The sequence below is a fragment of the Varanus komodoensis genome, unplaced genomic scaffold (assembly GCF_004798865.1).
Source record: "Varanus komodoensis strain SLA01 unplaced genomic scaffold, ASM479886v1 scaffold36, whole genome shotgun sequence".
Classification (NCBI taxonomy): Eukaryota; Metazoa; Chordata; class Lepidosauria; order Squamata; family Varanidae; genus Varanus; species Varanus komodoensis.
Genome location: NW_025335873.1, coordinates 10,254,525 through 10,280,804, shown reverse-complemented (window position 1 = coordinate 10,280,804; position 26,280 = coordinate 10,254,525). Strand labels below are relative to the sequence as shown.

General features: G+C 56.3%; 1 protein-coding gene across 16 annotated transcripts in view; it reads left to right on the top strand.

Moving 5' to 3' along the window:
* The first annotated feature begins 1,209 nt into the window (after nt 1–1,209).
* Nucleotides 1,210–26,280, top strand: part of ZNF618 (zinc finger protein 618) — a 40,454-nt gene continuing 15,383 nt past the window's right edge. For 2 of the 16 annotated variants that reach the window (XM_044439998.1, XM_044439994.1), the window contains exons 1-9: nt 1,212–3,147; nt 7,976–8,019; nt 10,100–10,374; nt 14,979–15,056; nt 16,430–16,468; nt 18,184–18,273; nt 20,546–20,621; nt 20,832–20,936; nt 22,678–22,767. In XM_044439998.1, the coding sequence (XP_044295933.1) occupies nt 3,112–3,147; nt 7,976–8,019; nt 10,100–10,374; nt 14,979–15,056; nt 16,430–16,468; nt 18,184–18,273; nt 20,546–20,621; nt 20,832–20,936; nt 22,678–22,767 (833 nt within the window). In that variant the 5' untranslated portion in view covers nt 1,212–3,111. Of the gene's footprint in view, nt 3,148–7,975; nt 8,020–10,099; nt 10,375–14,978; nt 15,057–16,429; nt 16,469–18,183; nt 18,274–20,544; nt 20,622–20,831; nt 20,937–22,677; nt 22,768–26,280 lie in introns of those variants that run through there. The other 14 variants (XM_044440006.1, XM_044439996.1, XM_044439995.1 and 11 more) reach the window with 14 other exon arrangements.

Genomic DNA, 26,280 nt, shown 5'->3' with positions numbered 1-26,280 from the left:
CTGCTCGGTGGCACACAGCTGCCGGACCCCCTTCAGCCCAGCGGCCCTCCCAGATTCTGCAACAGCCTGAAGGAAGCCAGAGCTGGAGCTGCACGGCTGCAACCTCCTGGATCCTTTTGAGGCTCCCCCCCACCGCCATGTTTAAACTGGCTACTTTCCAGTCCTTTGGTAAAGTGGCTGGTTTTGGTGATAAGTTACATATTCTAGTTAATAGTTCAGCAAGCACACATGTGTGTTTCCTTAAGAACTCCCGGGGTGATCGCCGTTGGGCCGTGGAGCTCGTTACTCTTTAACTTGCCAGACCTAAACTGTCATCCTTTGTCACTCGCAGTCTGGCAAGGTTACTGCAGATGTCCCTGCCACCTGGGCGAAGGGGACCCTGTGCAGGTATGACTTTTCTGCCGAACTCTTGAAGGACTCTTTGTGAAAGAATTACTTCTCCTGCTTCTCTGCAATTTCCCAGCATGCCCACCCACTGGTCGGGGCCGATGGGAATGGTCGGCCCAAGGACCGAGGGGGGCTCCCGCCGGAGCCCCTCGCAGCCCTTTTGCTTGGCTGCTCGCTTGCTTCCTTGCTCTCTATTGCACATTCCCAGGGATCCAGTCTCTCTTGTAGGGGTGGCTTGGGCACGCCAAAGAAAATTGCAGCCAGAGCTGAGCAGCACAAACAGCTGAATGTAAAAAGAAGAGATGAGTCACTTTCAAAAATAGAAAACTTGTAAAGTCTACACATTCGTGTGACACAATTTAAAACAAAAACTGAAAATAGCAGGTTGTGGCCACTCTGGGACAAATCGCCATTGAAAATGATCAGGAATGGCCTCCCACCTGCCCAGGTAAGGTGCACCTAACAGCAGCATACAGGTATTGGCTCTGTTCAGGCATCTACAGTGATCTAATATCACACTAACACTTCTTAATCCTTGTGCATCATATTAAGGGACGATGCAGCCTAATTATGCAAATGTTAGGCACCAATATTAGTCTTTTAGCGGGTAATTTTTATTAGCTTGTTTTGTCAGTGGCAGTACTTTTAAATGAGTATTTCATAAGCCACATGGGCACATTGCTAATAATATTTTTTACACTCCTCATCCCAACTTCCCGTGGACTTAAAACTGGGTTTTGTTGTGGGATTTAGTGAGTAGAAAATTGGGATTTTTATCCGTATTTCCAACGGCTGAGTCAAAACTGTCACTGCTCGGCTGCGGTGGCGGCCGTGGCGTTCCCTGCCTCTCTCTGCCCACGTGACGCTCGTGTTGATGCTCAGCCATGCAATTAGGCCGCGGCCCTTATTGGTGGAGTGGAACCAACTGATGAGCGCAGCGAGGAGGGACCCTCACGTGGTGTGGTGTGGGCAGGGCTCGGAGCAGAGTCGCCCTGGAGGCTGCATCAGGAACACTTGAATGAAAGTCTTGCCTGGCGTGGTCTGAGCTGCTTTCTCTTTGAGGGTGTGCTTAGCATGAGGCTCTTACCATGGAGGAAATGTTCTGTTCGTGAATGGCTGGCATCGGAAGCAGCTGTTTATTTGAGTAGTCTGTTTGTTCATGGGGGATGCTGCCGCCTCCCCTGCCTTAGAAAAGCGCATGTGTCGACCCACTCAGCCGTAAGACCGTCCATTTGGAAGTGAACGGTATACCAAAGTTTTAAATAAATAAGCAGAACGCCCCCACTCCCAGGTCAGTGGGAGTTGGGATGGACCGGACTTGCAGGAACAGGGGAACTGCCATTTTTGTAGCTGACCCAGTTGGTGCAGTGTTCAGTTTTCACAGATGCTGGATTTTTTCCCCAAAAATACATATATTGCAGTTTTTAAAAACTGTTAATTTCAGCTCAGCTTTATTTTACACCAAGCTAATAAGCAGGCAGATGGTTGGCCTATGCAGTTGAAAAGGTTCTGGAAGCAGGTGGCGGAAAAGGGCTTTCTGTGGTGTCCCCGTCCCTGCCTTTTGGAGCCGCAGCTGCGCTTGGGGGAGCAAGTGCTGTTCTAGATGGAGCAGGGGCCGGATGTGGGGGCTCTGAAAAATGATCTTTTGACAAACCTCTCTCTCTCAGGGATCACAAATTAATAGGCACTCTGGTTGTTCCACTTCTGGCTGCAGTAGCTAAGCCTGCGTCAGAAAGTCGAGGGCAGGCACCTGCTCCTGCTGGTGACACCCAGCTCTTTTCTTGGCAGCTGAGGCCCGGAGCGTGTGGAAGGCCCGAGCCGTGGCACAGTCACCCTCATGGGCCGGATGGGAGCTGCCACACCGGGACTCAGCCCCGGCACAGTGGAGGTACAGTGGAGCCGCAGGTCGGCCAGTCCAGGGCGGAGAAGCTGCTTGTTTTGGGTCTCGCTAGGGTCCGGTTGAGGCTTGAGGGATTTCTGGACCTGCAGTTCCTCCTGGGGGAGTGCAGATACCTGCTGGGGCCAGGAGTGCCTGTTGCACCCTTTCCTGGAGAGGCAGGTCTGGCCATGGCGTCCCATTGCTGTGCGCTTCCCTGCCCGTGTTGCGTCGTTTTTACATAAACTCTGCTGACTGCCGATCGACAGAATGAATGTTCCAGGCACAATTCAAGGTGCCCTTGAACAGCTTGATGGCAGCTTATCTGAGAGGCTGCCACTTCCCATTTGATTTACGTAGTTATTTCATTTATTCCTTGTACTTCCACCAAAATAATGCCCTGCACTTCCTTTACATTGCTTAAAGGTAAGGGGGAAAATCTGCAGTCAAGACATTTGAAGAAGACTCGAATCTTTTTCTGGAAAGATCATCAAGAATAAGGATGTTTCACTGGAGACCACGGATGCTCTTGTATCCTCCATCACCACGCCTGGGTGTGAAAACTGGGCAGCGAAGGAGGCCGACAGGAAGAACAGGGATGCATTCGAAGAAAGGAGAGCTTTGTGCATATCCCAGACCAACCGAAAGTGGCTTCTTTATCAAATCAAGCCGACACTTTTCTTAGAAGCAAAACATGGCAGAACTGGCGCTGTCGTACTTTGGGCATGCTCTGTGAAAGCAAGACTCTCTAGGCGATGATGTTAGGAAAAGGAGAAGGCAGAAGAAGAGGGGGAAGGCCCAGGATGAGGTGGATGGACTGCATAAGGAAGCCACGGCCTTGAAGTTACATGTCCGGGACAGGATGCTGCATTCGCAGGGTTGCTGTAAGTCAGAGATGACTTGTTTCCAGTTGGCGGTTGTGGCATCAACGCCAACTCTGGACACACTGAGCCCCCTGAGCTTATGGTGTCACGTGATCCCAGGAAATCTGTCTTTTAGATTATCTTAATTCTGCTTTAACAGTTTACCAGTGATCTAGTTTTTTAAAAGTTTAAAGAAGGGTTTAAGTTTTAGTTGTAAATCATGATGGAGGTCATATTCGGGCTGAAAGGGCAAGTCACAATTCATCAATACATTTCATTTAGTATTGTTCTAAAAGGCCAATTAGTTTTACAGACAGTAGGAACACCTTCAGTGGTGGATTTCCCCCAGAACACGTGAGTGTTTGGAAGCCCTCGGCCCACCTTTCCAGCTTCGTGCGCTGCCCCAAAAGGCCCAGAGGGCACGAGGTCGGAGAAGCCGGCTTGTTTGCAGTGACAAGGCATCTGCCAGACCGTAGCCTTTCAGCTCCCTGGAACCTCCACCTTTTGTCACTGCTGCTTCTTTGCCAAGGAAAATGAAATTCTTTAATGTTTGCGGATTGCATAATATTTGTGTGGTTATGATTCTTCCATGTGGCACTGAAGGGGACTTGGAAACTGTCGGTTGCCTGTACGGCAGGTCACTGGTCAGTGGACTGGGAAGTTCTGTGGGGTTTTTTGCCAAGAGCATCTTGAACTGAAGTGGCCCCACTGGAGACCCTTCCTATGTGCGTCCCTTACAGCTTCTGTACAATTGCCTCTCTTTCCCGGGCTTTCATGGAACGTGGAGGCGCTCGCTTTGTAGTCTGTGCCAGTGCCCTTTCTGGTGTGCGTCAGTTGTGGCATGGTGGCATGCACGTTGTCTAGATCAGAACCCTTTTGTTGAGGCGTGCGGGGGGCCAGGGCGGATCTGTGCCGTTCTGGGCAGCAACCTTTGCTCAGGTTGAGATGCAAAATGGATCTGCTTGATTTGCATTGTATACACAGGTTCCTGTATTCGGGTTTCCTTGGTGCCAAAGTATGAGCCGAATGTTTTGCAGGGAGCAAAGGAGGGGTCTTCGTTTGGGGCAGTATCTCTGGAAGCCACGTGAAACAAACACCAGGCCTTTAGATCTGTGAGACTCTTCCACTTGTGGATTAGTGAGGCTAAGCAGCGGTCCAGCCTTTAACTGGCTCACTGCCCAGTTCTTCTCAAAGTCAGACATGATCCTGGTGGTCGAGTCCCCTTTCTGCAGACCTGCAAGTTCAGTTTCTCTGCCTGTTCTGGAGTGCCGATTTCCTTTCGGACTTGGCCTGATGTGCAGCTCTGAGTTGAAGCCCTGGCAGTGGCGTTCGCTTGCTGCTGCAGGGGTGGCCAAGCCTCGAGGGAGGCCTTCCTCCCTGCTGCCAAAGGTCCCGAGGCAACTTTTCAGTTCGTGCAATGCAAGATATTTCCTCCCTGCATTTTATTGGAGGGGGGGGAACTGAGGGCAGCCCCCCTAATCCCTCTCCGGGAGGCAAATCACATTATTCTGTTTCAACCAAACCAAGCTTGGGGCTACCTTAACAAGAGTATTAGCTGAATATTTATATCCTGAGTTTCTGTTTCACATAATAAATAAATATTAATTCAGATAATTTATAAATATTAATTTATTTTAGGGTTTATACTTCATAATTCAATGAGTTCCCAGGGCAGTTTGCAAAGAATCACAATTTATAATAATCACAAATTTAAACAAAACATTCAATAAGGAGAGACTAAAGAGAACCCTGAAAAGAGAAGACTGAGGGGGGACCCGATATCCCTCTAGAAGTACCTTGAGGGCTGTCACAGAGAGGAAGGTCAAGAGCTCTTCTCACCCATCCCAGAGCGTAGGACACGGAAGAATCAGCTCAAGTTGGGACAACCCCGATTAAGGCTGGACATCAGGAAGAGCTTCCTCACGGTCAGAGCAGTGTGACAGTGGAACCAGCTGCCCAGAGAGGTGGGCTCTCCCACACTGGAGACATCCAGAAAGGAACTGGACGGCCATCTGAGTGGGATGGTGTAACGTGGTGTCCTGCAACGGCAGGGGTTGGACCCGATGGCCTTCATGGCCACTTCCACCTCTGCTATTCTATGAAAAGTGGGAAAAGGCCATTCAGAACTCTCAAGTGGTAGAAGCTGAAGTATTATGCACCAATAGGTCGAAACTAAAACCTCTCCTAGATGGCACGGTGTATTTATAAAAGCCTTGTGGCAGAAGCGGTCCCAAATCCAAGAAGAAGTATCCTTGCTTGATAACTGCAGGCGCATCTGAGGAGCAAAACCGCATGCGTGGGTCACGTGGGCCTGAGAGTCCTGAGGCCCCATCAGTGACGGTGTCACAGAAAGCTCAAGTCTGCACAAGAGAAGCGCCCTGCCCCTTTGCAAAAGCAGTCGTGGGCGGCAAAATCGTCATACCATCACTGGCGCTGAGACGGAGAGGCAGCTATGGTCTTGGTTAGGCCTGGTGCTATGCTCGACTCACACAGAATACCCTGAATTTTGGAGCAATCTTAGCTGTTTTCAGGGTCCGAAAAAGCTCCTGGTTCCCCTTCTTTCTGCAAGCAGGACGAACTGTTAATTTTGGATGAAGAGCTGGGAGTTATGGGTGCTGCAGTGGCCTTTCTGCAGCCAACAGCTGTGTAATAAATGAGCATATTAGAGATGGCAAAAATTGGAAAACCAACAGGAATGATTACCTCTTTATGGCTTCCCTTCTGCTTTGCTCCCCCTTCCACCAAGTAAAGTGGAGGAGAAATTTTCTGACAAAAGCATCATTTAAGTGGCAAAACTGAGGTGTGTCATGGAGGAGCTGGGAGATCCTTCCGTAACTATGAAATGTAATCTTCAGTTCTCCAGAGGTGCTAGCCTGCTTCAGCCTGCCATGTGCTGGTTTGCAACGGAGAGCTCTTTGCTTGCAAAGTTTGCCATGTGATGAATTAAAAATAATAACTGAAATTGTGATTTCTTTCTTCCTTTCTGTGCTTGGCATTCCTTTAAGATTGCAGAATTGTGCCAGTGCATTGAATGTGACCTCTATAACTTTTAAATTAAGAATTTATGCCAGCTAGAAATTTATGAAATATTCCAGCCTGAAAGGGAGTTTTTCCCCCCTCAGGAAAATTGAACAATAAATCACCCAGCTTTCGATTTACTGCCCCAAGGCTGGCCAGATATAGGATCCCCCCTCCCCAGTTCTTTCTGGGGGGTGGGAATGTAATCATGTAAGACAGCTTAGCTTCTATCCTCTCATTCTTTAGAATTTTTAATTTCAGCTGTTTCTGCTTGGATTTATTTCCAATATTCCTGCTTGGCTTTTCAATTTCCTCAGTTATTAAATTTTAATTCAATGCATTAGCATTTAAATTAAAAAAGGGGGTTATTTTATCGAACTCGCTTTCTCTATTGCCCTGAATTGGTTGGTTTCTGCCATTTGTGCAAAAAAAAAAGAAAAAGAAAAAAAAAGCAAGAAAGAAAGAAAGAAAGAAAGAAAGAAAGAAAGAAAGAAAGAAAGAAAGAAGAAAAAAAAAGGAAAGAAAGAAAAGGAAAAAAGTGGAATGTATCCAGTCTCTCCTAATATACATTTACACAAATTATAGAATAAAGAAATGATCTGGGTTTGAAATAGCACTGTGCGTTTTAGGAAATCTCTTCCTCTGAGATTTTTGAAGGGCCTCTGCCCAGCAATGTTGTTGCTTTCTTTCCAGGGGAATTTTAAATTATCCAGGCAGCTAGTGGAAAAGGCGGTTTTCTCCATTTAGGGAGAGGCTTGGCTGGGGCTGGCTAAATTCTCGAAGGAATTCAGTCGGTGGGCGGGGAGCAGGGGCACGGCAGGCTCCCTCGGGCCTTGGGGCCACGGTGGCTGGGCACGCCCTGTCACGGAGGGATCGCCTCCGGAGCGCCCCGTTTGGTTCTGGCCTCACAGGTCTCGCATCCTGGAAAGCCCGGGCATCATGCCGACGTTTCCGTCCTTTATGGCTAGCGAAGACGGGCGTGGAGCCGCTGGAGATGGCCGACGCTGGGCAGCCCCTTGCCGCCCACTGGCCGCTTTCCTCCCAGGCGGCCCAGGGCTGCCCCCCACCCAAAGTGGGGCTCCTGAAGCACTGGCCCCCCTCATGGGCCCTCGCCCCAGGCGGGTCTCCCCGGGCCCTGGGAGGCCGTGGCCGGGGCTACCGGCCGGGGGTTGCTTCGATCGGAGGGCCACGGCAGAAGCCGAGCAGCAGTATTTCTGGGACTCGATTCCCACGGATTCGCTGGCCCAGTGGCCCCCGTAAGCTGCAGTGGCCTGGCCGCCCTCTCTGTGCTGCGTGGGGCAGGGGGTTCAGGCGGGACATCCTTGTACTATAGGAATTATAACAGGTATTGCATTTATTTCCCACCTTCGTTCCTTTCAAGGAACTCAGGGCAGCTCCATAATTCTCCCCTTTATCCTCACAGCGGCAACAACCACCCTGTGTGGTGGGCTGACCCAAAGTCGCCCAGTGGGGTGACTGAGTGGATTAGGCGCCCGCATCGCCGTGTCCCTGCCCCATGCTCACCTGCTGTCTCTCGCCGGCGCTGCCCTCCCTCGGTATCCGGGTCTTGCCCACGGCCACCGTGCCCTTCCCGGCCACTTGGCAGCCCCACGGACTAGGAAGGGGCACATTTCCTCCTCTGGGAGCCTCCCCCCACGCGAGACTCGCGCATGGTGGCAGGCGGGTGCCATCAGCTCTCAGTGTCCACCTGAATCGCGCCTGTCTGTGTGGCGTGTGCTTTGCACTCCCCGCACTGTTTCAGCGTGTTTGCGCATTTTTCTCGCGACTGCGTGGCCTCGAGACCTCTAACATGCCCCCCTCTCTTTTCCAGACTGAGGGGAGCAGCAGCATCGGGACAAGAGCATCTGCAAGCAGGTAAACGACGCGGGGTGTCTTTCTGGGCGTGGGAACCACAGAGGGGCCTTACTGGAGGAGTGGGGCAAAGGGGGCTTGCTTCGGCTGGTATGCGGCGAATTTCGTTGGAATTGTTAGCACTGGATTTTCGCAGCTCCCTGGGGCAGAAGGCCCAGGCAGGTTGGCCTTGACAGACCCAATTATCCTTAACCTTGATAAACCGAACCTAGGATTCTGCGAATATATCTGTACGTGGAGGGCGCCAGCTGGGGAAGGCTGCTGCAAGCACGGCTCCTCCCTGCCCAGGGCCGGGCACCGTTGCGGACCAGGTGGCTGGTGCCGCCTGGCTGGCCCAGGGCCGTTTCTTCCCCGGAAACATGGCAGGGAAGACGAACCCCTGGAGCCCCCTTGGAGGCGCCCAAAAGTTGACGGGTGAGGGGTTGGCGAGGCAGCGGGGGAGTGGGGGGGCAGCATTCTGCACGGGACGAGTCGCGGTTCCTTCCAAGTGTCGCACAAATTTCCCGGAAACCTGATGCCACTGCTCAGGGCCGCTTAAAGCATTTGCTGCCCGCCCGCCCTCAGTAGCTCCACGTTTGATCTTGCGTGGAATCGCGGCAGCGTTGGAGTGTGTGCTCTCCTCCTCTTCTGCTGCCGTCTTCTGAGAATTACGTGAGAAATTATTCCTAGCTAGAAGAAATGGCCTCTCGTAATTGGGTCCCCCTGCCGATCCTGAGTCTCCTTCATAACGCAGGAGTGTGTGCTTTTCAAACAGCGCTTGGGCCCTTGTTTTATTATTCATGGATGTTTCCCCGCATCTGAAAAATTCAGACTCCCAGTGCCATGAGATCCGTTCCTTTCATGCTGTTGCTGTTTGTTTCTCATCCTCACAGGAGGAGCATGGACTGATTTGTGGCCGATGTTTAAAATGCTCCCCTTATCACTGATGCAGATAACTGTATTTGAATTCCCTGCGTCTGTAGGTGGAACCCCAAGGAGGAATCCGAGGAAAGCGCTCGCTCGCGCTCCTCAAACAGCACGGCTGGCTCAGGGCAGGAGCATCTGCCTGCACGGAGCCGGGTGGCAGCTAGCTTGGGGGTGCGGGGGGGGGGGCTCTCCGGAGCGCCAGTTGGAGGTCACCGGCACCGGGGCCGCCACAGTCCTGCTCTCTTCCCTGCTGTGGCTCCCTCGCTTCTCCGCCAACTGAATCTGCTTTTCGCACTGGATCCAGTGATCAGGAAGTCCTCCTGGTGGATCGTTTTGCTCTGTGAAATCAGGCTAGTTTTGGCAACCGATGCCTAAAGCAGAGTCCCAGAGCAGGGGTAAAATAAGCCCGAGATCCCCGTTCTTTAAGCAGGCATGAGAAGAGTTGGGCCAGAACTGGAATATCTGCCGCTGGGTCAGGCCAAAGCGGCCCCACTTAGCTCTTGCGCAGCCAGATGCCTCCAGGGCGCTCAGTGTCCTTGCCCTTTGCCAAGGCTGCCCCCCAGCAGCTGCTTGGCCCCTGAGCCCGAGGGCTCCATGGGGCACTGTGGCCGGCACGCCTCCCTCCCCTCAAGGGGGCCGGCCATGCCATGGTTTTCCCATGGCCCCACTCTGCCTGTTTGGATCCGTCGCAACGCAAGCGCGCCTGGCCTCGTGGCACGTCTTGCTGCTCCTTGCAGCAGCCCTGTAGGGTAGGGCCACCGTTTCCCTTTTTTGAGTGCGGCTGGGCTGTGACTTCCCCAGTGGCCGAAATTAGTCCTCAGGCAGCAGAGCCCCCCTTGCCCTTCCCTTGCACGCTCGCCTTGCTGGCCAGGGGGCGCGTGCCTTTCCTGTGTGCGCGTCCCTGCGAAGGACGCTGAACCGCAGGAACATGGAAAGCGGTGGGTGGGGAGCCCCCTGGCCTTGGCCTCGTGTGAAGCTGAATGTGCTGAGTCCCCCTCCCCCCAGCAGGATTGCCAGAGAAGGGACACTTTCAGCGGGGAGCAGACGAGGGAGGGGTCCGCCCCAGCTGCCCCCCAGCTGCAGGGCCACCCGGGGGCCGGCGGGCGCAGCACATGCTGCCCAAGAGCTCGTTGCAGGAACCTTTGCTTCCTCTGCCCCACTTCCTTTCCCCACCAAGGGAGCGCCTGAAGAGGTCTCAGAAGAGCATGAAGGCGGAAGGCTCTGCTCCAGCGGCGTCTCCGTGCTCGCCCAGTGAGGAGGTGCCGGCGGCTGCAACGATGACCGAGGTGAAGGTGAAGACGGAGGTCCCGGACGACTACATCCAGGAAGTGATCTGGCAGGATGACACCAAAGATTCCAAGAAGAACGTGAAGGACGGGGCAGGAGAGGTGCCAGCGGAGATCTGTGTGGTGATCGGAGGTGTCCGCAACCAGCAGACACTCGGTAAGCTAGGTCGGTGGTCGCTGCTTGGCTTCACCTTCTCAGGGAAAGGGGTGGGCAGGGGAGGGCGGGGGGCAGTTGGCCTGCTTTTGGGTGATGTTGGCGGAACGGCAGCCTGATGTCTGGGGTGCTCTGTCCCTGTGTCTTCAATGCGGCTGTTCCCCAATGAGGGAACCCTTGCTCTCCCCGTCAGATTAACTTGCTCTCCCCGTCAGTCAAATCAGCAGACTCGCACAAGACTACAAAGCAGGGGGTTTGAAGCAGGCGTGGCGGGGCGATCCCCCCTCTCTTATTTTTCAGCATGCCTGCCAGTGTCCCTCTTAGAAGAGGCCTCTTCTAACCTTGGCAAGGGAGAACGCGGAGCGCCTCTTCTGAGATCTAGCTTGCCTGCAGCGGTTCTTTCCAAAGGCCCCCGTGCTCCCCTGCTGCCTGGAGCTCCTGCTGCAAGGCGTGGCGATGGTCTGGGTCCCCCTCGGATGCCAGTGTGGCCCTCGTGGGGACCCGGTGTGGGCTGGAGGCCTGTGTTCGCACCCGGCCAGGCGTTCCTTTTGAGACCCTGCCTGTTCAGGGCCAGTGGGCCTCTGAGGACCAGGCACTGGGGGTGCGAGTCGGGGCACAGCCCGTGGCTCTGCACCCCAGAAGCAGCGCCTGCTCGGTTGCTGTCGGAAACCCCGAGCTCACGATCTCTTGCATGCTCTGGGAAGGCTGGTCTTGGGGCCTTGACATCCTCAGCCTGGCAGAGGGGTTCCCGTTGGCCAAGTTGCTTCTTTTCTTCTTGAGTTGAAGATTGCTTCTTCTCAGATTGAAAAAAAAGGTTGAAGAAAGTCAAGAAACAGCTTTAAAACCCCACCATCTGGATGCAATGTATAATATTTCAACATTATTTTAAAGATTTCAGGGCAGCTATTTCAAACTCACAGATCATTTTGTTTCCCAGTTTATGAAACTTGCATTCATTGGTGAGGAAAGTCACTCGTGATTTTTTTAATGTGTTGGATTTTTTTAAGCAGATACGTTCCTTGCCACTTGTGCTTTGATAGATTCATTTCCTATGAACATTTTTCATACTTTAAAAAGGAAAATCAGTATGCTCCAAAGCCCCAGCACATGGGAAATTCTTTCAAAGGAGTGATTGCTCAGCACTAGGGCTGAACACACTTTAGATTTACAGGACTGGCTTTGTTACATATTAGAAAACCCCCAAATATACTTAGAATTCAACTGTCCGGAGCCTAGGAATTCCATACAAGTTCCAGAATTTGTACTGTGTTCACACAAAAATCTGCTCTCAGCAATTCCAGGCGTTGTTCATGCCAGCAGCAGAATTTGGCATGTGGGGGGAGCCACGGGGCAGGATTTTGTTGTTGCTCTTCCATGAGAGGGCATTCCGCATTCCAGGCCATTCCACATGGTCTCCCCGAGATCCCCCAGAGCCCCCGGTGTGCTTCCTGCTCACCTTTTTTAATGCTGGCAGCTAAAATCGGAGAGAACCTCCCCGGCCTGCAGCATGTGCTCTGCTGGGCAAGTGAAGATGCTCTTGTAACAGCTGAGGCCCCCAGCAATCCCTCGCGAATCTGTTCGGCTGCCTCGCTTTGCACCGATTTAAGGGCTTGGAGAGGAAGACGCACGAGGATCTGCTTCTCGCAGGAGAAGAGACCAGTGCGTGCCTGCGCATGAGCTCCCCCTTCTGTTCTGTTCACGGTCGGGAGCTAGGCGGATAGCAGAGGTCGGGGAGCAGTACCGGGATCCTGGCATGCGAGCAGGGGGGACAAGGGGCGGGGCGGGGGCGGGTGTTGCCAGCCGCTACACCTGCCTGTGCCCCAGCAGGCGTGAAGGGGTCACATGTGTAGAATGTGGGGTGCATCTTAAAAATCCCCCTTTTGTACAGCTCTGAAGTGGCTCCTCGTTTCTTTCCCTCGAGGATGAAAGGAACGGTGAGACTTGGCCCTGAAATGGGGAGGGGGCTGCTCTGCAGCCGCCTGGCCAGCCCTCGCCACCCGCTCTTCCTCTGAAGGGTGTGGATGCTTTGCACGCTATTTGTGAAAAGTCCCAGCCTCAAGTACAGGCGGGCGTGCGCTGAGCGAACAGCGGCCGAGTCCGCACAGCTACGTCGGGCCTCCTCGTTGCATCGCGAGGACAGCTTGCTTGTTGAAGGTTCCCTCCTCGTCTTCTCCTGAGCGGACTGGTCTCTGGTAGTCCCTCCCAGTCCAGGAGGGGTGGCTTGGAATTGCCTTGGTGAGCCACTCCTCCGTGGCCGCTCCCTCGCATCCAAGGGTCAAGCATTTGACACCGTCTGATCCAAAGGGTGTTCCAGATTGCTGCTCTAGCCTTGCTCACTAAATTTCTCCTCCTCCTGCCTTTTGATTTCTCTCCCTTATTTAAAAAAAGCCTCTACAAAAGTATGCCTGTCCGGCTTGCCTTCCCACCCTCGTTGAGCTTCCAAACCTCAGCTCTTCGAACTCTTGTTTCTCATCTCTCTCCATTCTTCTTCCCCTCCCCAACCCTGGCAATGGCACGCCGAGGCCCATTCGGGAAGTCTAAGGGGGTACACCGCCCCAGCAGACGGCCACTACCTGGGGAGAGCCGCGTGGTGCCGACCTGTGTTCATGGCCAGGCCTCCACCGAAGAGGCTAGGAAGCAGTGATCCAGCCACCTCCGGGGCGAGCTGTGGAGCAGGCCCTCCGTGGAATGGATTCTCCCCCGCTGCCATCCCCTTGACTGCCCTGGAGCTCCAGCAGCTCCCGCCCCGGCCATCTCAGCCGCAGCCACAGGATCCACCACCGACCCAGGACACTCCTTGGGAGTCGCTAGGGCAAAAAGGCGGCCAGGAAGGCTGCAGCAGTGGAGCGCGTGGCCTCGAGTAGGCCGCGGGCCAGAAAAAGTGCTCCAGAGTGAGGCCCGCCAAGGGTGTGTGCAAGACCCCGTCAGTACTGGCCCCTCAGTGCTGACACGCACCGCCCCATGGTGAACTCTCATCGGGCAAGATCCGGGACCCAGCGCCTCCACTGGCCGAGTGCGCACCGAGGTGCAGCACAGCTTCCAGCCGCGGGAGGTGAGACCAGCGGGGAGCCCGTGTGGGGAGCAAGATGCAGAAACGGCCAGCCAAGAAAGAAGGCAGAGCGCTCACGGGGGAGCCCCCCTACAGCCTGGGCTCCAGGGATGACACGGAGATGGTCTGTCAGCAGTCCAGCCTCAAGACGGGCCTTGCGGCCTTGAGACCAGGCAGGAGGGGGTGGCACAAGGCGCCGGAGCCCCGCCGCGGCTCTCCCTGTGGGGGAGCCGAAGAGCCGCCGCCTCCGGGGCAGCCTCAGAGCAGCCTGAGCCAGGGCAACCGAGATCCCCCGTCCACGCGTGAAGCCCGGTTGGACCACGGGGAGAGGGCATGGGCTCTGGCAATCTCGCAGGGCTTCCGCTCTCGGTTGGCGCCCAGAAGGGCTCCTAAGGGAAGCTCTGGCTCATGAGCAGCAGGCCAGGTTCAGCTTTCGTGCTCAGAGGCTTGCACATCAACGAGCAGAATTAAACGGAGGGCCAGGGCCTGCGAACTGCCTTCCGGGGCAGCAGTCTGGGATCTGCCCTCCCGCCCCTTGCGCTTCCTCCATGGCATCGGCGCCCGTCGTCTCCACAGCAGCGCCTGTGTCCTCCGTCCTCCGTCACGTCGTGTCCAGCACACCAGAGGGGCCCCCCCACCCTGACGGGGGCCTGCTGTCCTGCCTCACGGCGGTGAAGGTTGCCCCTGCTCAGACGGGTAGCTGAAATCATTGGAATGGTGCTTAGTTGGGACCGTTCAGGCCAAGCACGGTTGCCCGCTGGGCTTTGGCTGCATCCTCCGGGCTCGATTTGGAGGCCTGGGTTACCGGCCTCCACCTTGAGCCAGGTGGCATCTCCTTGCGCTTGCTTCCTTCCCCCACTTTTCTGCTGTGTGTGCCTCTCACGCAGTGCAGCTCCTTTTTCCTCTCCTGCATTTCGGCGTCCTTTTTGCCTGGGTCTTCGCTCGGTGAGGCGGTGGCCGTGGCCCCCTCTGCAGCACGGTCGCGGCCTCTCCAGTCGGGGCAGGCGGCCACTCCACAGGGCAAGCAAGGCGCGGCAACGAGTTTAGTCTGCACTGTGAGAAGACAAGTTTCCCTCAAAATGAAAATCAGCTGTAATTCAGGAAGGCCATGTGTTGTGTTCAGCTGGTGTAATCTTTGTGCATTGTTGCATCTTGAAAATGCAGATGGGTTGTTCCCTTTAAAGAGGCCCCTTGTCTGGTCTTGCTCTCCTGAAGGGGCAGCGCCCCATCTCGCTGGGTGGCCCCCAGCGCTGGCGTTACACGCGGGAGGAGGCCCCCGCCCGGTCGTCGCTGTCGCCACTTGCCGTTCCCTCTTCAGCCGCCTCCGTCCACGTTCCGTTCTCCAAAAAGCTCTACACCTGCCGTTTGCCATGCTGGCCAGGGACGGCGGGAGGTGTAGCCGCCACGCACCTGGAGGGCACCGCACATCTGGTCTGAGGGGGCCTGCTCCAGCACGGTCGCCGTTGCGCTCAGCAGCGTGGGCTCCTGGGATGTGGCTCTGGGTGGCCTGGGGTCCTCCTCCTGCCTGCTGCATCCGATCTGATGTGGCCACGCGTTTGTTTTTCAGGTTCTTATGAGTGTGGAATATGTGGAAAGAAATACAAGTACTACAATTGCTTCCAGACCCACGTCCGAGCACATCGAGGTACCGGTCTCCCGTTCTCCCATGCGCAGCTCAGATCGATCGTGATAAATGTTTTCCGAAAGGTTCTGCTGTTACATTAAGGCAGGAGTTCTGTTCGGGGCCGGTGGGTTCCCAGGATGTTCTCCAGCCGCACGCGCTCGCTTAAATCCGCTTGGGTAACATCAAGTAAACTTGTCACGAAGCAGTGAGCAAGCTTTTGAGTTCAACAGAACACTTCTTCATGGTGGATGCTAACCTTGCCAAAGGGGGGGTGGGGAAGAGAAGAGAGAGACAAAGCTGGGCCTTGTAGAAAAGCCCTGAGCTCTGCTGGCTCTGGGGACAGCGAGCACACAGCAGACCTTGCCGGACCTGGCGCAGGCCTTGCGTGCAAGAGGGAGACCCGGGGCCCCCGAAGGCTCCTGTAGGAACACGTCGTTTTGTTTCCATGCTGTCCAACAGCTGAAGCTCCCCAGTCGGTTTACAGCAGCAGACAGAATATAGTGAAAATACAATATAAAATTCAGATAATAATAAACAACAGCATAAAATTTCAGTATAAAATATACAAGATAGAATTCAAGCCAAATTAAGAAGCTGCAATAGTTTTCACCAATTAACTTGCAAGTTGTGTTAAGCAGCTGCCGTAATGCCCCGAGATAATATTTAGGCGCCCGAAATGCCCTCACAGAGGGCAGCCTCAGCCCAGTGCTGAAAAGATGGTGGAGTCGGGGCCAGGCGAGCCTCTGTGGGCACCTTCTTCCCGAACTGGAGTCTGCCACTGGGAAGGTGGGCCCCAGGCCTGGATGGCCGTGTTTGGTAGGGTGCTGCTGGGAGAGGCCTTCTGTCCGGCCCCCCGTGCTTGGGTATGTAACGCTTTAAGCCAGCTGCCCGAGTTGGGCCTCATCGGTGTGACGTGTCTGGACCTGCGGGTCCTGATGAATAACCCGGCTGCTGCGGGTTGCCCAGCTGGCACCTCCTTCGTGTTTTCTGCCTTTCGTGTGGCCGTTTTGTGCCGGATAATTTAGGAACTGCCCTTTAAACCTTTGCCTCCAGGCGCCTCGGGATCCAAAGCCAAGCTGCATGTTCTGGGATTTGCGGCCTCCAGTTGTTCTGGTCTGCAGTTCCCATCATCCCTGCCATGGTGCTGGCTAAAGCCACGGGCAGCATGACTGGCAGAGGGCCCGGTGCCCGCCCCACTGCAGGCCAGGGAGCCCGCGTGGCCCGCGCCTCCTTGCACCCAGGCGGAGAGTGGCTCTGTCGGAGGTGCCTTGCCCCGGGGGGAGCCTTCTGGTCACGCAGCATGCGAGAAAAGGCAGCGAGGGGCCCCGTCTCCCAGCGATGTGCTTGCCAGAGGTTTGCTGTCGTTTCTAAAGCCGGCCTTTCTCTCTGCGTAGACACAGAAGCCGCGTCGGGCGAAGGAGTCTCCCAAGGCAGTAAGTACCACCGACCTTCCTGCATGCGCCAGGGGAGGGGTCCTCAGCCAGGGCCAGCAGCGGCCGCTTTGCATGCGGAGGGCCCCGGAAGGCGGATGCTGAGGCGAGGCCTGCGGTGCTGGGCCAGGCGGACCCAGGAGGGCGCCCCAAGGAGGAAGGGCTCGCTGCGCCCCGGACTGCCGAGGGGAGCGCGCAAGGCTGGTCCCGTGGCCAAGCCGGGGACGAGGTGCCGTTTTACATCTCCGGAGCCCAGGGTTGCTTCAGTGCCCCCTCTCTCTCTCTCGCTCTCTCCCCCCGCTCCTCTCCTCCCTTAGAATGGAGGCATGAGCATCCTTGGCCTTTCTGCCGCCACGATGTTTGAAGTGGTCTACACAGAGAGTGGTGCGAAGCAGGCATGCGCCTCGCCGGCAGGCGCTGCAGCTGCTGTGCCGGGCCAGGCCCACGGGGCCCGGGGCTCAAATCCCTGTGCAGCCGGGGTGCCCCCGGGGCCACCGTGGCCCAGTCTGCCCAACGCACTCAGCGAAAGAATAATAACGGGTGGAGGGGGCCACGTGAGGAACCACGTCATGCCCTGGCCGGAAGGGCAGGATGAGACGGCTTTGGCAGCCAGGCACAGCCCTGCCCGGCACACTGGTGTCTCGCTGTCCAACAGATGTTTGTGCTGTGTGCGGTTAAAAGTGTGCAGGCCATAGGAGGGGTGGTGCAAATCAAAACAGCAGATGAAACCAATGGAACCAGCCATTAATAACCCACTGAAAGCATCGTCGGAGACATGCAATAGGATTGGGTGTCTGGGAGACCAGGATGGCCTAAAAGAATCTGGATCTTAAAGGAATCTGGATCCCAGAGCGTGTGACTGGGGAACGCCCTGGGCTCCCCACCAAGAATGGCTGGGCAGCTGCCCCCCTTTCCCGCCGTGCTTCGCTCTTGTGCCCGTTGTCAGCCATTCTCTGCCTCAGCACCCAGGCAGCCCCCCGACCTTCTGCAAAACTGTTCCAACCCCCCCCAAGGGAAATGAACCTGATGCTTAAAAAGGGAACAGTTCAGGGGAGACCTTCTCTTATACACCTCCCAAGCTGCCCATTCCAAGATTGGTGATACTCTTCTTCTGAGGCCATCCAAAATCCAACCCGGACCTTGACTGGATGGGCAGTTCTGGGGAAGAGAAAGAACAGAAACGAAGCTCTTACGGTTCCGTCCGTGCTAAGAAAAAGCATCCCTAAAGCACAAAAAACGAAAGTAATTTCCTGCCAGGGTGGGTCTTCAGAGAATAATAATGTTCCACTGGTGGAAAGGGGGTGGTGAGGCTTTTCAAGAATTTGAAAGTTTAAAAATTTAAAACCTATTTACAAGAATAGGTCTCCTGGCAACATCCCCCACCAACAGGAACGAAACGGGAGAAGGACCCACAACTAAATTTGTGGAGGGGCCTCATCTTGCCCCGCGTTCTTGGGCATGAGGGATGTTTAATTCTAGTAATCCTGCAAAGTCAGGAGAAATCTCGACGTCTGTCGGTGCTGGACAGGGACGTTCTGCCCCTGCGCCGTTTGCTGCCCATTCCTGATCAGAGCTTGCTCCCGTGGTCGGGGCAGACGAGACTGGGCGGCTGAGGGTGTGCGGGCAGCGCGGCGGCTGCAGGCCCGCCGGTGGTCCGGGGACGGCTGGGGAGGACCGGCTGCGGCGGAGTCGCTCAGCCCCGCCCTTTCTCCTTGCAGACAACTTTAGGTACACCTGTGACATTTGCGGGAAGAAGTACAAATACTACAGCTGTTTCCAGGAGCACAGGGACCTGCACGCAGTGGATGGTGAGTCTCCCCGGGGGCCTCTCGGTAGCGGCTCAGCCGTCCGGCCGGGTGGGGCTCAGTGCCCCGCGCGCGAGGCCAGGCCAGGCCAGGCCAGGGCTCAGGGGCTGCTTTCCTGCTCTGCTCCGCTCCGCTCCGCTCCGCTTGAGCCAAGATCGGTCGAAGCAGCCGGGGCCAGGAGCCACCGCCCGATCTCGGCTTGCTTCAGGAAGCTGTTGGCTTCAGGCCCGTGCGGCCTGGCCCAGCCTGGCCGTGACCGCAAGCAGCAGCTCCCTGGCCCGGGGCCGCTTCCGGTTCTCCGGCAGGGGCTCCACTGGGGCAGGGCAGCAGGCGTCCGCTGGAGCCGCCACTTCGCGCCTTCCCTGCCCGCCCTGCAGCTTCAGCAAAGCCCCAGAAAAGGGACGCGGGTGCCGGCTGGCTCGGCCGCCCAACAGGGTCACTTCGTGGTCTCCCTCATTCATGGGGGGCCAGCAGCCCGAAGGTGCATAAGCGGCAGGCACGCAGCGGTCTGCATACGGCTCGGAAATTTGGACGCTGCGATCCTAAGGGATTCCTTTGCCTTGACTCTCCTTCGGGCGCACGTGGGAGTAAGTGGCCACAAACCAGAGCGCACTCCGGCAAGAGCGAGTTTGGGAGGGTCCCTGGCGCCAGCAGGTGTGCGAAGGGTGTGCGGTGCACAGGCGGGTGCTCGCCCTGCTAGGAGGTGGTGGGCTGGGCTCGCCCTCTTCCGCCCAGGCTTGTGCAGGAGATGTGTGGAAGTGTAAATACTGACATCCATCGCGCCTTCTGCTTTAGCCCTGCCGGTTCTTCCCTGGTTGGGCAAATAAAATAAGCCCTGAGCTACGCCCGGAGCATGGCAACTTGCAGTGGCTTAGCCTAGGCTGGAAGGACGTGGCAGGGTGTCCGTGGCATGCTTTTGCCACTGCCCCCCACGCGTGAGTCCGCTGCCCATGTGCCAATGTCCTGGACCAAGGCACGCGCACGTCCCGGCGATCGGCGGTGGAACGCGGAGAGCCTGCCCTTAGAGTCCAGGCCATTCCCAGCATGGGAAATTTGGGCTCCCGCTCCCATCAGCCCCAGCATGGCCACCTGGAAGAGCCTCGGAAATGGTGGGAGTCCCACTCCGAGGCATGCAGAGGACACCCTGTTGGGAAAGGCGGACAGGAAGGGTTGCCGCAGCTCCGCTAGGGAGGGCATGCCAGCTCTTGTGGGTGCTTCTCTTGGAGTGGGGAGTAGCGGTGGACCGAGCCAGAGTTGCGATTCAAGGCAGTCGTGGCCGTGGAGGGTCTTCACGGCAGAGACCGTCCTGGAGGGTCTTCCCGAGTCCCCCGGCCAGCTGTGCTTGGAGCGCGGCGCTGTTCGGTGGGGTCCCGGGGCGAGCATCTCGGGGCTGGTTGGACTTGTCCGCGTGGAGCCTTGCGAGGCGCCTGGAGGGGAACGTGACGCCTGGTGCCGTGGGACGCCCTGCCGGGCTGCTGTTGGGCTTTGTGGCCGCCAGAGAGAAGAGGGAGCCGCGCAGCCGCGGGAGAGGCAGCGGCTCAGAGCGGCATGTGCTGCCTGCCTGGAAGCGCCACGGCACTGGCCGGGCCCAAAGTGGCTCCTTGACTGCTTGGGCTGGCTAGCTGGCGGCGGGGGGGGGGGGGTGAGGCGCCGCGCGCGGCGTGCAAGTTCAGCGTTTGAGGCGGGCTGGATTCTGACGGGTTGCAGTGCTGGGAATGAGATGAAGAGGCACGGTGGGAGTGTCTTCCATTCATGGCGAGATGCTAATGGCAGGCGGCCTGTCGTGCTTTGGGTGTTGGTCTGGGGCTCCTTCGGCCATGGAGCCCTGCGGGTGGCTTTGGCCAGTCCCTGACTCCTAGCCCGACCTACCTCGCAGGGTAGTTGTGAGGGGAAAGAGAGCACCAGGATCGCGAGTGCCGCCTTGGGCTCCTTGTAAGGAAGGCGGGACATAAGTGGAACAAATGAATAAATGAATATCCTGTATTGCTATTACACAAGTCTCCGTTGCATTTGGATGGGTTGGTCAGTTGGCTTAACAGCTGAATGATTGATCAACTGCAAATAACACCTTTATTTACGGAATTGGTTTCAGGAGGTGCACAGCCCTCCCTTCTTAAGTGGGAGGGAGGAACCGCGCCGGTGAGCCCGAGCATGCGTGGCACCAGAACGCCAGCTCCGTCCGGAGCAAGCGGCGTTCGTCAGTCACATGACTGATGCCACCGGAGTCCCTTAGTCTTCAAGGTGGCCACAAGAGTCCTTTTCTGCTTTTTATCAGTTGATGGCCCAAATCCAAGCAAGCTAAAAACAGCAGTGCAAGGGGAAAGTGGACTGCGAGAAATTTGTTTTCCAAGGTTTGTTCCTCTTTTTCTTGACCAATTCTACTCCAGATTTAGCCTGTGCTGTGGAATGAGAGGGGCTCTCTGCTGAATAAGCATGGAAGTGCAGCTTTCAGAGTCCTCGGCTCGCCCCCTGGCAGCTGTGGCTCGGGCTGCACCTGGCAGTGGCTGCGGGGCAGGGAGGGCTGCCCTCAGCCCCTCCCTCTCTCTCTTCTCCCTCTGCAGACCCCTACGACCAGGCGATGATTGCGAAGGAAGAAGTGAAGGAAGAGGACCCAGAGCCCTTTCAGAAGATTGGTCCAAGTATGACTTACCGAGTTTGCAACTTAAGTAAATAACCAGCTTTCGACGTATACCGTGTGCCAAAGTCCGTGCCGGGGGTAGAAATGATAGAGCTGTTCAGAGACCCAGGAGGTGCAGCTGCCTGGGGGCCATGCGTGCCGCCCCCCGGGCAGCCTGCACCTGTCCTAAGCCAGGAGGAAGGAGAACACGTCCCCAGGAGGTGGAGACCACAGCCCCGAGGAAAGTGGACAGGATTGCTCTCCGGTTTTGTGGCTGGGGAAAAGCCTTCCCATAATGTGTAACTCTATTGATATCTTGCACTTCAGGAAAAAAACCTTCCTCAGAGATGCATCTAGGACAACCCAGGTAGTAATGCCACCCTGAAAAGCACATAATGCAGTGGCACAGCCAAGGGCCGGAAACTGGCCTGCACAGCCTCAGGCGGCAGCCCCAGTTTGCAGGCGGCCCCTGCCAGCCCTTCTCTGGAGTTGCTGCAGGGATCACCCCAGCCGGCCAAGGAGTGGTGACTGGCCGGCCCACCCAGAGCAAGCGGAGCTGAAATGTCTTCCGAGCGCCGAGGAAGCCGTTGGCGGTCTCGGTGCCAGAGAAGCGTCCCGCCTGAGGGTTTTGGGTGGCTTCAGTTAAGGGTCCGGTTTGCCTCATTGCTTGGACTGATGCTGTGCAAGCAGAAGGAATCAGTCAGCACGCTCAGGGTGGTTTAATGGTTGAAACTGCTTCAGTGCTTTACTTGCAAGTTGTTTTTCTTGGATCAATTGTAGATATTTTAAGACATGGTAGCTTAATAGCATGCTCTTTCCTTATTTCAACTCAGTTCACACATCATGGTGGCAATTCCTGGGTTGTTTAATTCAGGAGTTGCAGGCATGAGCAGAGTGCGTGAGCGTCATTTCCACTTTTGGTGAACAATCCAGAGTGCCCCACAGGCAGACAAAGCCTGTGGTTTGTTGTTGACTAACTCTGGGTTGTATAACCCATAAACAACCCAGAGTTTCCAAGTTTGCACATCATGAAACAACCCAGGAATGGCGTGTTCCTGGGTTATTAAAGATCCATGCACTCGGCTCGACTCCAGAATTCCTGGGTTAAATGGCCTAGGAATCGCTGCCATGGCGTGTGAACTGAATCATGGTTGAAGTCACACAAAGGCACCACACTAATTTCAGTATTCTTAGAGAGATTTCCATCTGAAAAGACATAAATTGCAACTGTGCAGTAGCCTTATTTGACTGGTATCCTTTGCATTTATTATGCTCTTAATTACTCTTTCTTCCAGTGTGGGAGGAAAGGTTGTCGTGCTTTATTTGAGCTCGGATGGAAACTGAGCCTGGGCACGTGGCATCACTGCTGAGTGTATCAGCCCCCGCCCCCTGGTCTTGCTTCCGGCTCAGCACTGATATCCCGAAGCTTTCGTTCCTTCCCGTGGCCCCAAAAGAATCCATGATACACTGAGTTTCACGGCCCATCCAAACTGAGATTCTGGGCTCACGCCGAGGGGCTCCCACAAGCGGGTGCCTGTGGCGGTTGAGTTGCAGCTCCCCAGGAAGGAGGAGGGGGCAGAGCAGGTGCAGACGAAGGTGCTCTGCCCTCCGCTGGCACCCCCGGGCTTTCCCGCACCCCTCCCTCGGCTGCGTTCCTGAGCAGGCGGGCGATCTTCTGCCCTGCGCCTGTGATTGCCCTGTGGGTGGGCGTGGGAGCTGCCAGCAAGGGGGCTGCCCTGCCTGCCTTCCCCTCCCCTTGCCAGGCCTCTCAGAGCCTCCTTTCCTTGCAGAAACAGGCAACTACACCTGCGAGTTCTGTGGGAAGCAGTACAAGTACTACACCCCCTACCAGGAGCACGTTGCGCTTCATGCGCCCATCAGTGAGTATCCGGCCACGGCGAGGCACTGGGCGGGCCTGGGTCCTGGCGGGTCGGGCGTGAGGGGCTGCTGGCCACGGGGAGGCGAGTGGGCGCGTTTCGCAAGGCCAGCGGTCGCCTCTCCGCCTTGCCCTTTGCAGGCTCTCGGCTCGTTAGCCCCTTTGCAACAATTACTGCGCCAGAAGGCCACATTCTGGCCCGGGGAAGCTCTCGGGGGCTGTGGCCCAGCGGTGGGTGAGGACAGGACAGCGGCAACAATGCAAAAGGACTTGGGGACAAAAATGCGAACGCAGAAGGGGCCCACCTCCTTTAGCTCGCAGCTCCCGCAGCCAGTGGCTCGGCCTCGGAAGGGACATCGCGGCCTTTCGAGTCTGGGAAACGACAAGCTGATATCTTGCCAATGCAGCCAGTGGGTGGGATGAGGGGCAGGCCTTGGGCAGGCCCCAAGAGGCAGGTCGGGCCCTGGGAAGCCGGCCTGGGCCCCCGTGCCTCACCCAGCATTCCTGGAGCAGAGCAAGCAAAAAGAGAGGCCCCTGCCCCTGCCCCGGGTTGGGATGGGGGACAACAGAGAACAGGAAGACAAAAGCCAGGAGAGCCACGCAGAGATACGCACAGGGGAGCTCCCTGGATTTCCGTTTCACTTTTGTAGCCCTTGGCTCCGAATGGCAGCTGGTGGCAGAGAAGTGTCCAGGAGGTTTTTGGCAGAACGTAGTTGTGTTCACAGGGACAATCCCTCCGGAAGCGTGGGAGCCGCGTGCCTCCTTCGCTTCAGCTTCCTGTGGCCTGGTCTTTCCTTTCCGTCTTTGTTCCTTTCCCTCTTTTTCTCTTTCCCTCTTGCAAGTTCTCTCTCCCACCCCTCTTTGCATGAATGAGTGGATCAAGCTTGAGAGTTTGTTACCAGACGGTTATCCAGCCAGGCTGTGTGTGCAAGCGACCCACGGGCCTGTGGGCGCCTTCTGCCCATGTCGTGCGTGGAGAAAGTCCCAGCGTCTCTGGCTGAACGGCTCCAAGCAGAATCGGAAGCACGTTTTGCCGGTTGGACCATGAGAGGATCCCTGTGGCCGGACCAGACCAAAGGCCTCTCCGGTCCAGCTGTGTCTGCTTTCAGTGTCCAGCCAGCTGCCCATAGAAAGCCACAAAGGCCGGCACCATGGCAGCTCTTTGCAGATAAAGCAGAGTCTAAATCCTAGAAACAAATAAAATGGGAGGGCATGAGCGCCATGGTTTCATCTCATCCAAACTCCTCAGCCACTGCTGTTCAGAGGTGCAAAGCTGAGTCCATATCCCTCACGAGGACTAGAAGCTGCTGGCGGTCTTCTGCCCCCCAAATCTGTGTTAATAGCCATCACTATGCTTGCTGGCAGCAAATTCCACCGTTCCGCTTTCCCGCCCATTAAAAGATCGCAGAGCCCCCAGAGTTGCAGTCCTGCCTGCTGGGGAGGCTGCTCCAAGGCCTTGATCATTGGGGTTGTCCTTCCGTGCGCCTTCCCAAGATCAGCAGCATCCACTGGATTTGGATGGGATGAGGCGGGATTCGTGCCCTGCCTTTTTGCCAAGGAAAGTAGCACTCAAGGCAGCGTGCCGGGCGCGTTTGAGGTACGAGGCGAGGACTGTGCACGTCATTCCAGGAGTGCTTGTGCCCTGGGCTCGTACAGGGACCATCCCGGCTGCTCTTTTGTATTCCCTTCCCCAGCGCTTCCCAGGAGCTGCAGTCCAGCCACGGACCGCGTTGCTGTGGAGCCCCAGCGGCTGCTCCGGGTCAAGCCCGGAGAGACGCGGCTGGGCCCTGCAGAGCGCTGGCTGCCGGCCAGCCTGTGGCAGGGCAGCCGGGCGGCATCCAGGCCACCCTGCTCCAGCTCGGGGAGCCCTCCGCCCTGGCAGCCCAGGCTCGCTCCCCTGGCCACTCGCTGAGAGCGCCGACTCCGCGAGTGTGCGCAGAGCTGGTCCCTTTGCCCCGCTGTAGCCACTGCGCACCTGCCCTGGGGGCAGCGTTCCCAGGGAGACGCTCGGTCGGCGCTGCCCGAGGCCTCGTCGGCAGGCGGAAGAGACCCGTGCTGGGCGCGCGGCTCTGCAGTTGGTGCCCCTCCCGCTTCGAGGGGGGGCCACACAGGGCAGCTCCTGGGTCAGGCGCACGCATGAGGTCAGCGCCATCTGTTTGAGGGGGTCTGGCCAGGGGCAGGCGAGAAGCTGTGGCGGATGAAGCCCAGGTGAAGTCTTCTGTGAATGCCACAGAGAGGCCCACGATCACCTACCTGATTGGCACGTCACCTGGCAAACCGCAGGCTGAATGGCGCCGGACTCGCTGGAGATGCTTGAAGACATTCCCAGCTTGAGAGACAATCGACATGCACCTGCAAACCACACAATACCTTCTAGGCTTACCCTGGGTGGGTCCACTCAAGAACTCCCCAGAGGATCCGTGCCCACAGGTGGCAGGACTGCCTACAAGAGGGAGGCTGCTGGGTTGTTTATGCAGCATGGAGGGAGCTCATGCATGCCTACATCCAGAGAGATCATGGGTTAATTAACCCAAGATCTGCTGGAGATGCGAAGAGCCATTTCTGTTTTGAAAGAGAACCTGCAGAAGCCCATGAATCTCCCAACAAGAACTGGGTGTGTAAATTCTTTTATTTGATGCTGTGTAGTGCGAAGTGGCCCATTTAGGGGGCGACAGTGCCAGACCTGGGGGGGGAGGCTTGGGGCAACAGAGTGATCGCTCGGGGGCATGTTTCTTTATAAAATGTGCTTGACCTGTGTGGGTTTGATGGAGTTAAGAAAGAAGCTGTAAGTGCTGGGTGGGTCTAGGGCAGTGATGAAGAAACTTTTAGAAACCGAGTGCCCAAACTGCAACACAAAACCCACTTATTTATCGCAAAGTGCCAGCACTGCAATAAAACCTGAAAACTGAGGGTATAGTTTAGAAAATAACAAATCACAGCCCGCCCAAGCAAATATATGTATATCATCAGCAGCGTTCTGACACGCCACGCAAAAACTGGGAAGAGCAGTGGCGCATAAGTCACGGCTCGCGACATCATTGCCTGGCGCCGCTACTCCTTTCCGAGCATGCGCATGGCCCCTCTGTGCGCTGTCATCCGAAGCTCGGCTGCTGGGGTGACTTGGCCCGCGTGCCGAGAGAGAGCGCTCTGCGTGCCCGCTGTGGCACATGTGCCATGGATTTGCCACCACTACTCGAACCCTACCCTGGGGCACACACCTAACCCTAATGTAGGGCTAAAGTTCCACTGAAAAGTGGACGATTTTGAAAAAGCCCCCCTTGAGTGGCTTTTTTTGCACAGCTCATCATTTCTGCCCCTTCTACACACATTCCAACCGTCGAAATCATGCCAGGACGCCTCGTTTTTCTAACCCTCACCCTACCCTGGGGCACAGCCCTAACCCTAATATAGGGCTCAAGTCCCAATGAAAAGAGGGCGATTTTGAAAAAGCCTTCCTTGAGTGGCTTTTTCTGCGCAGCACATCATTTCTGCCCCTCCTATGAACAATCCAACCGTC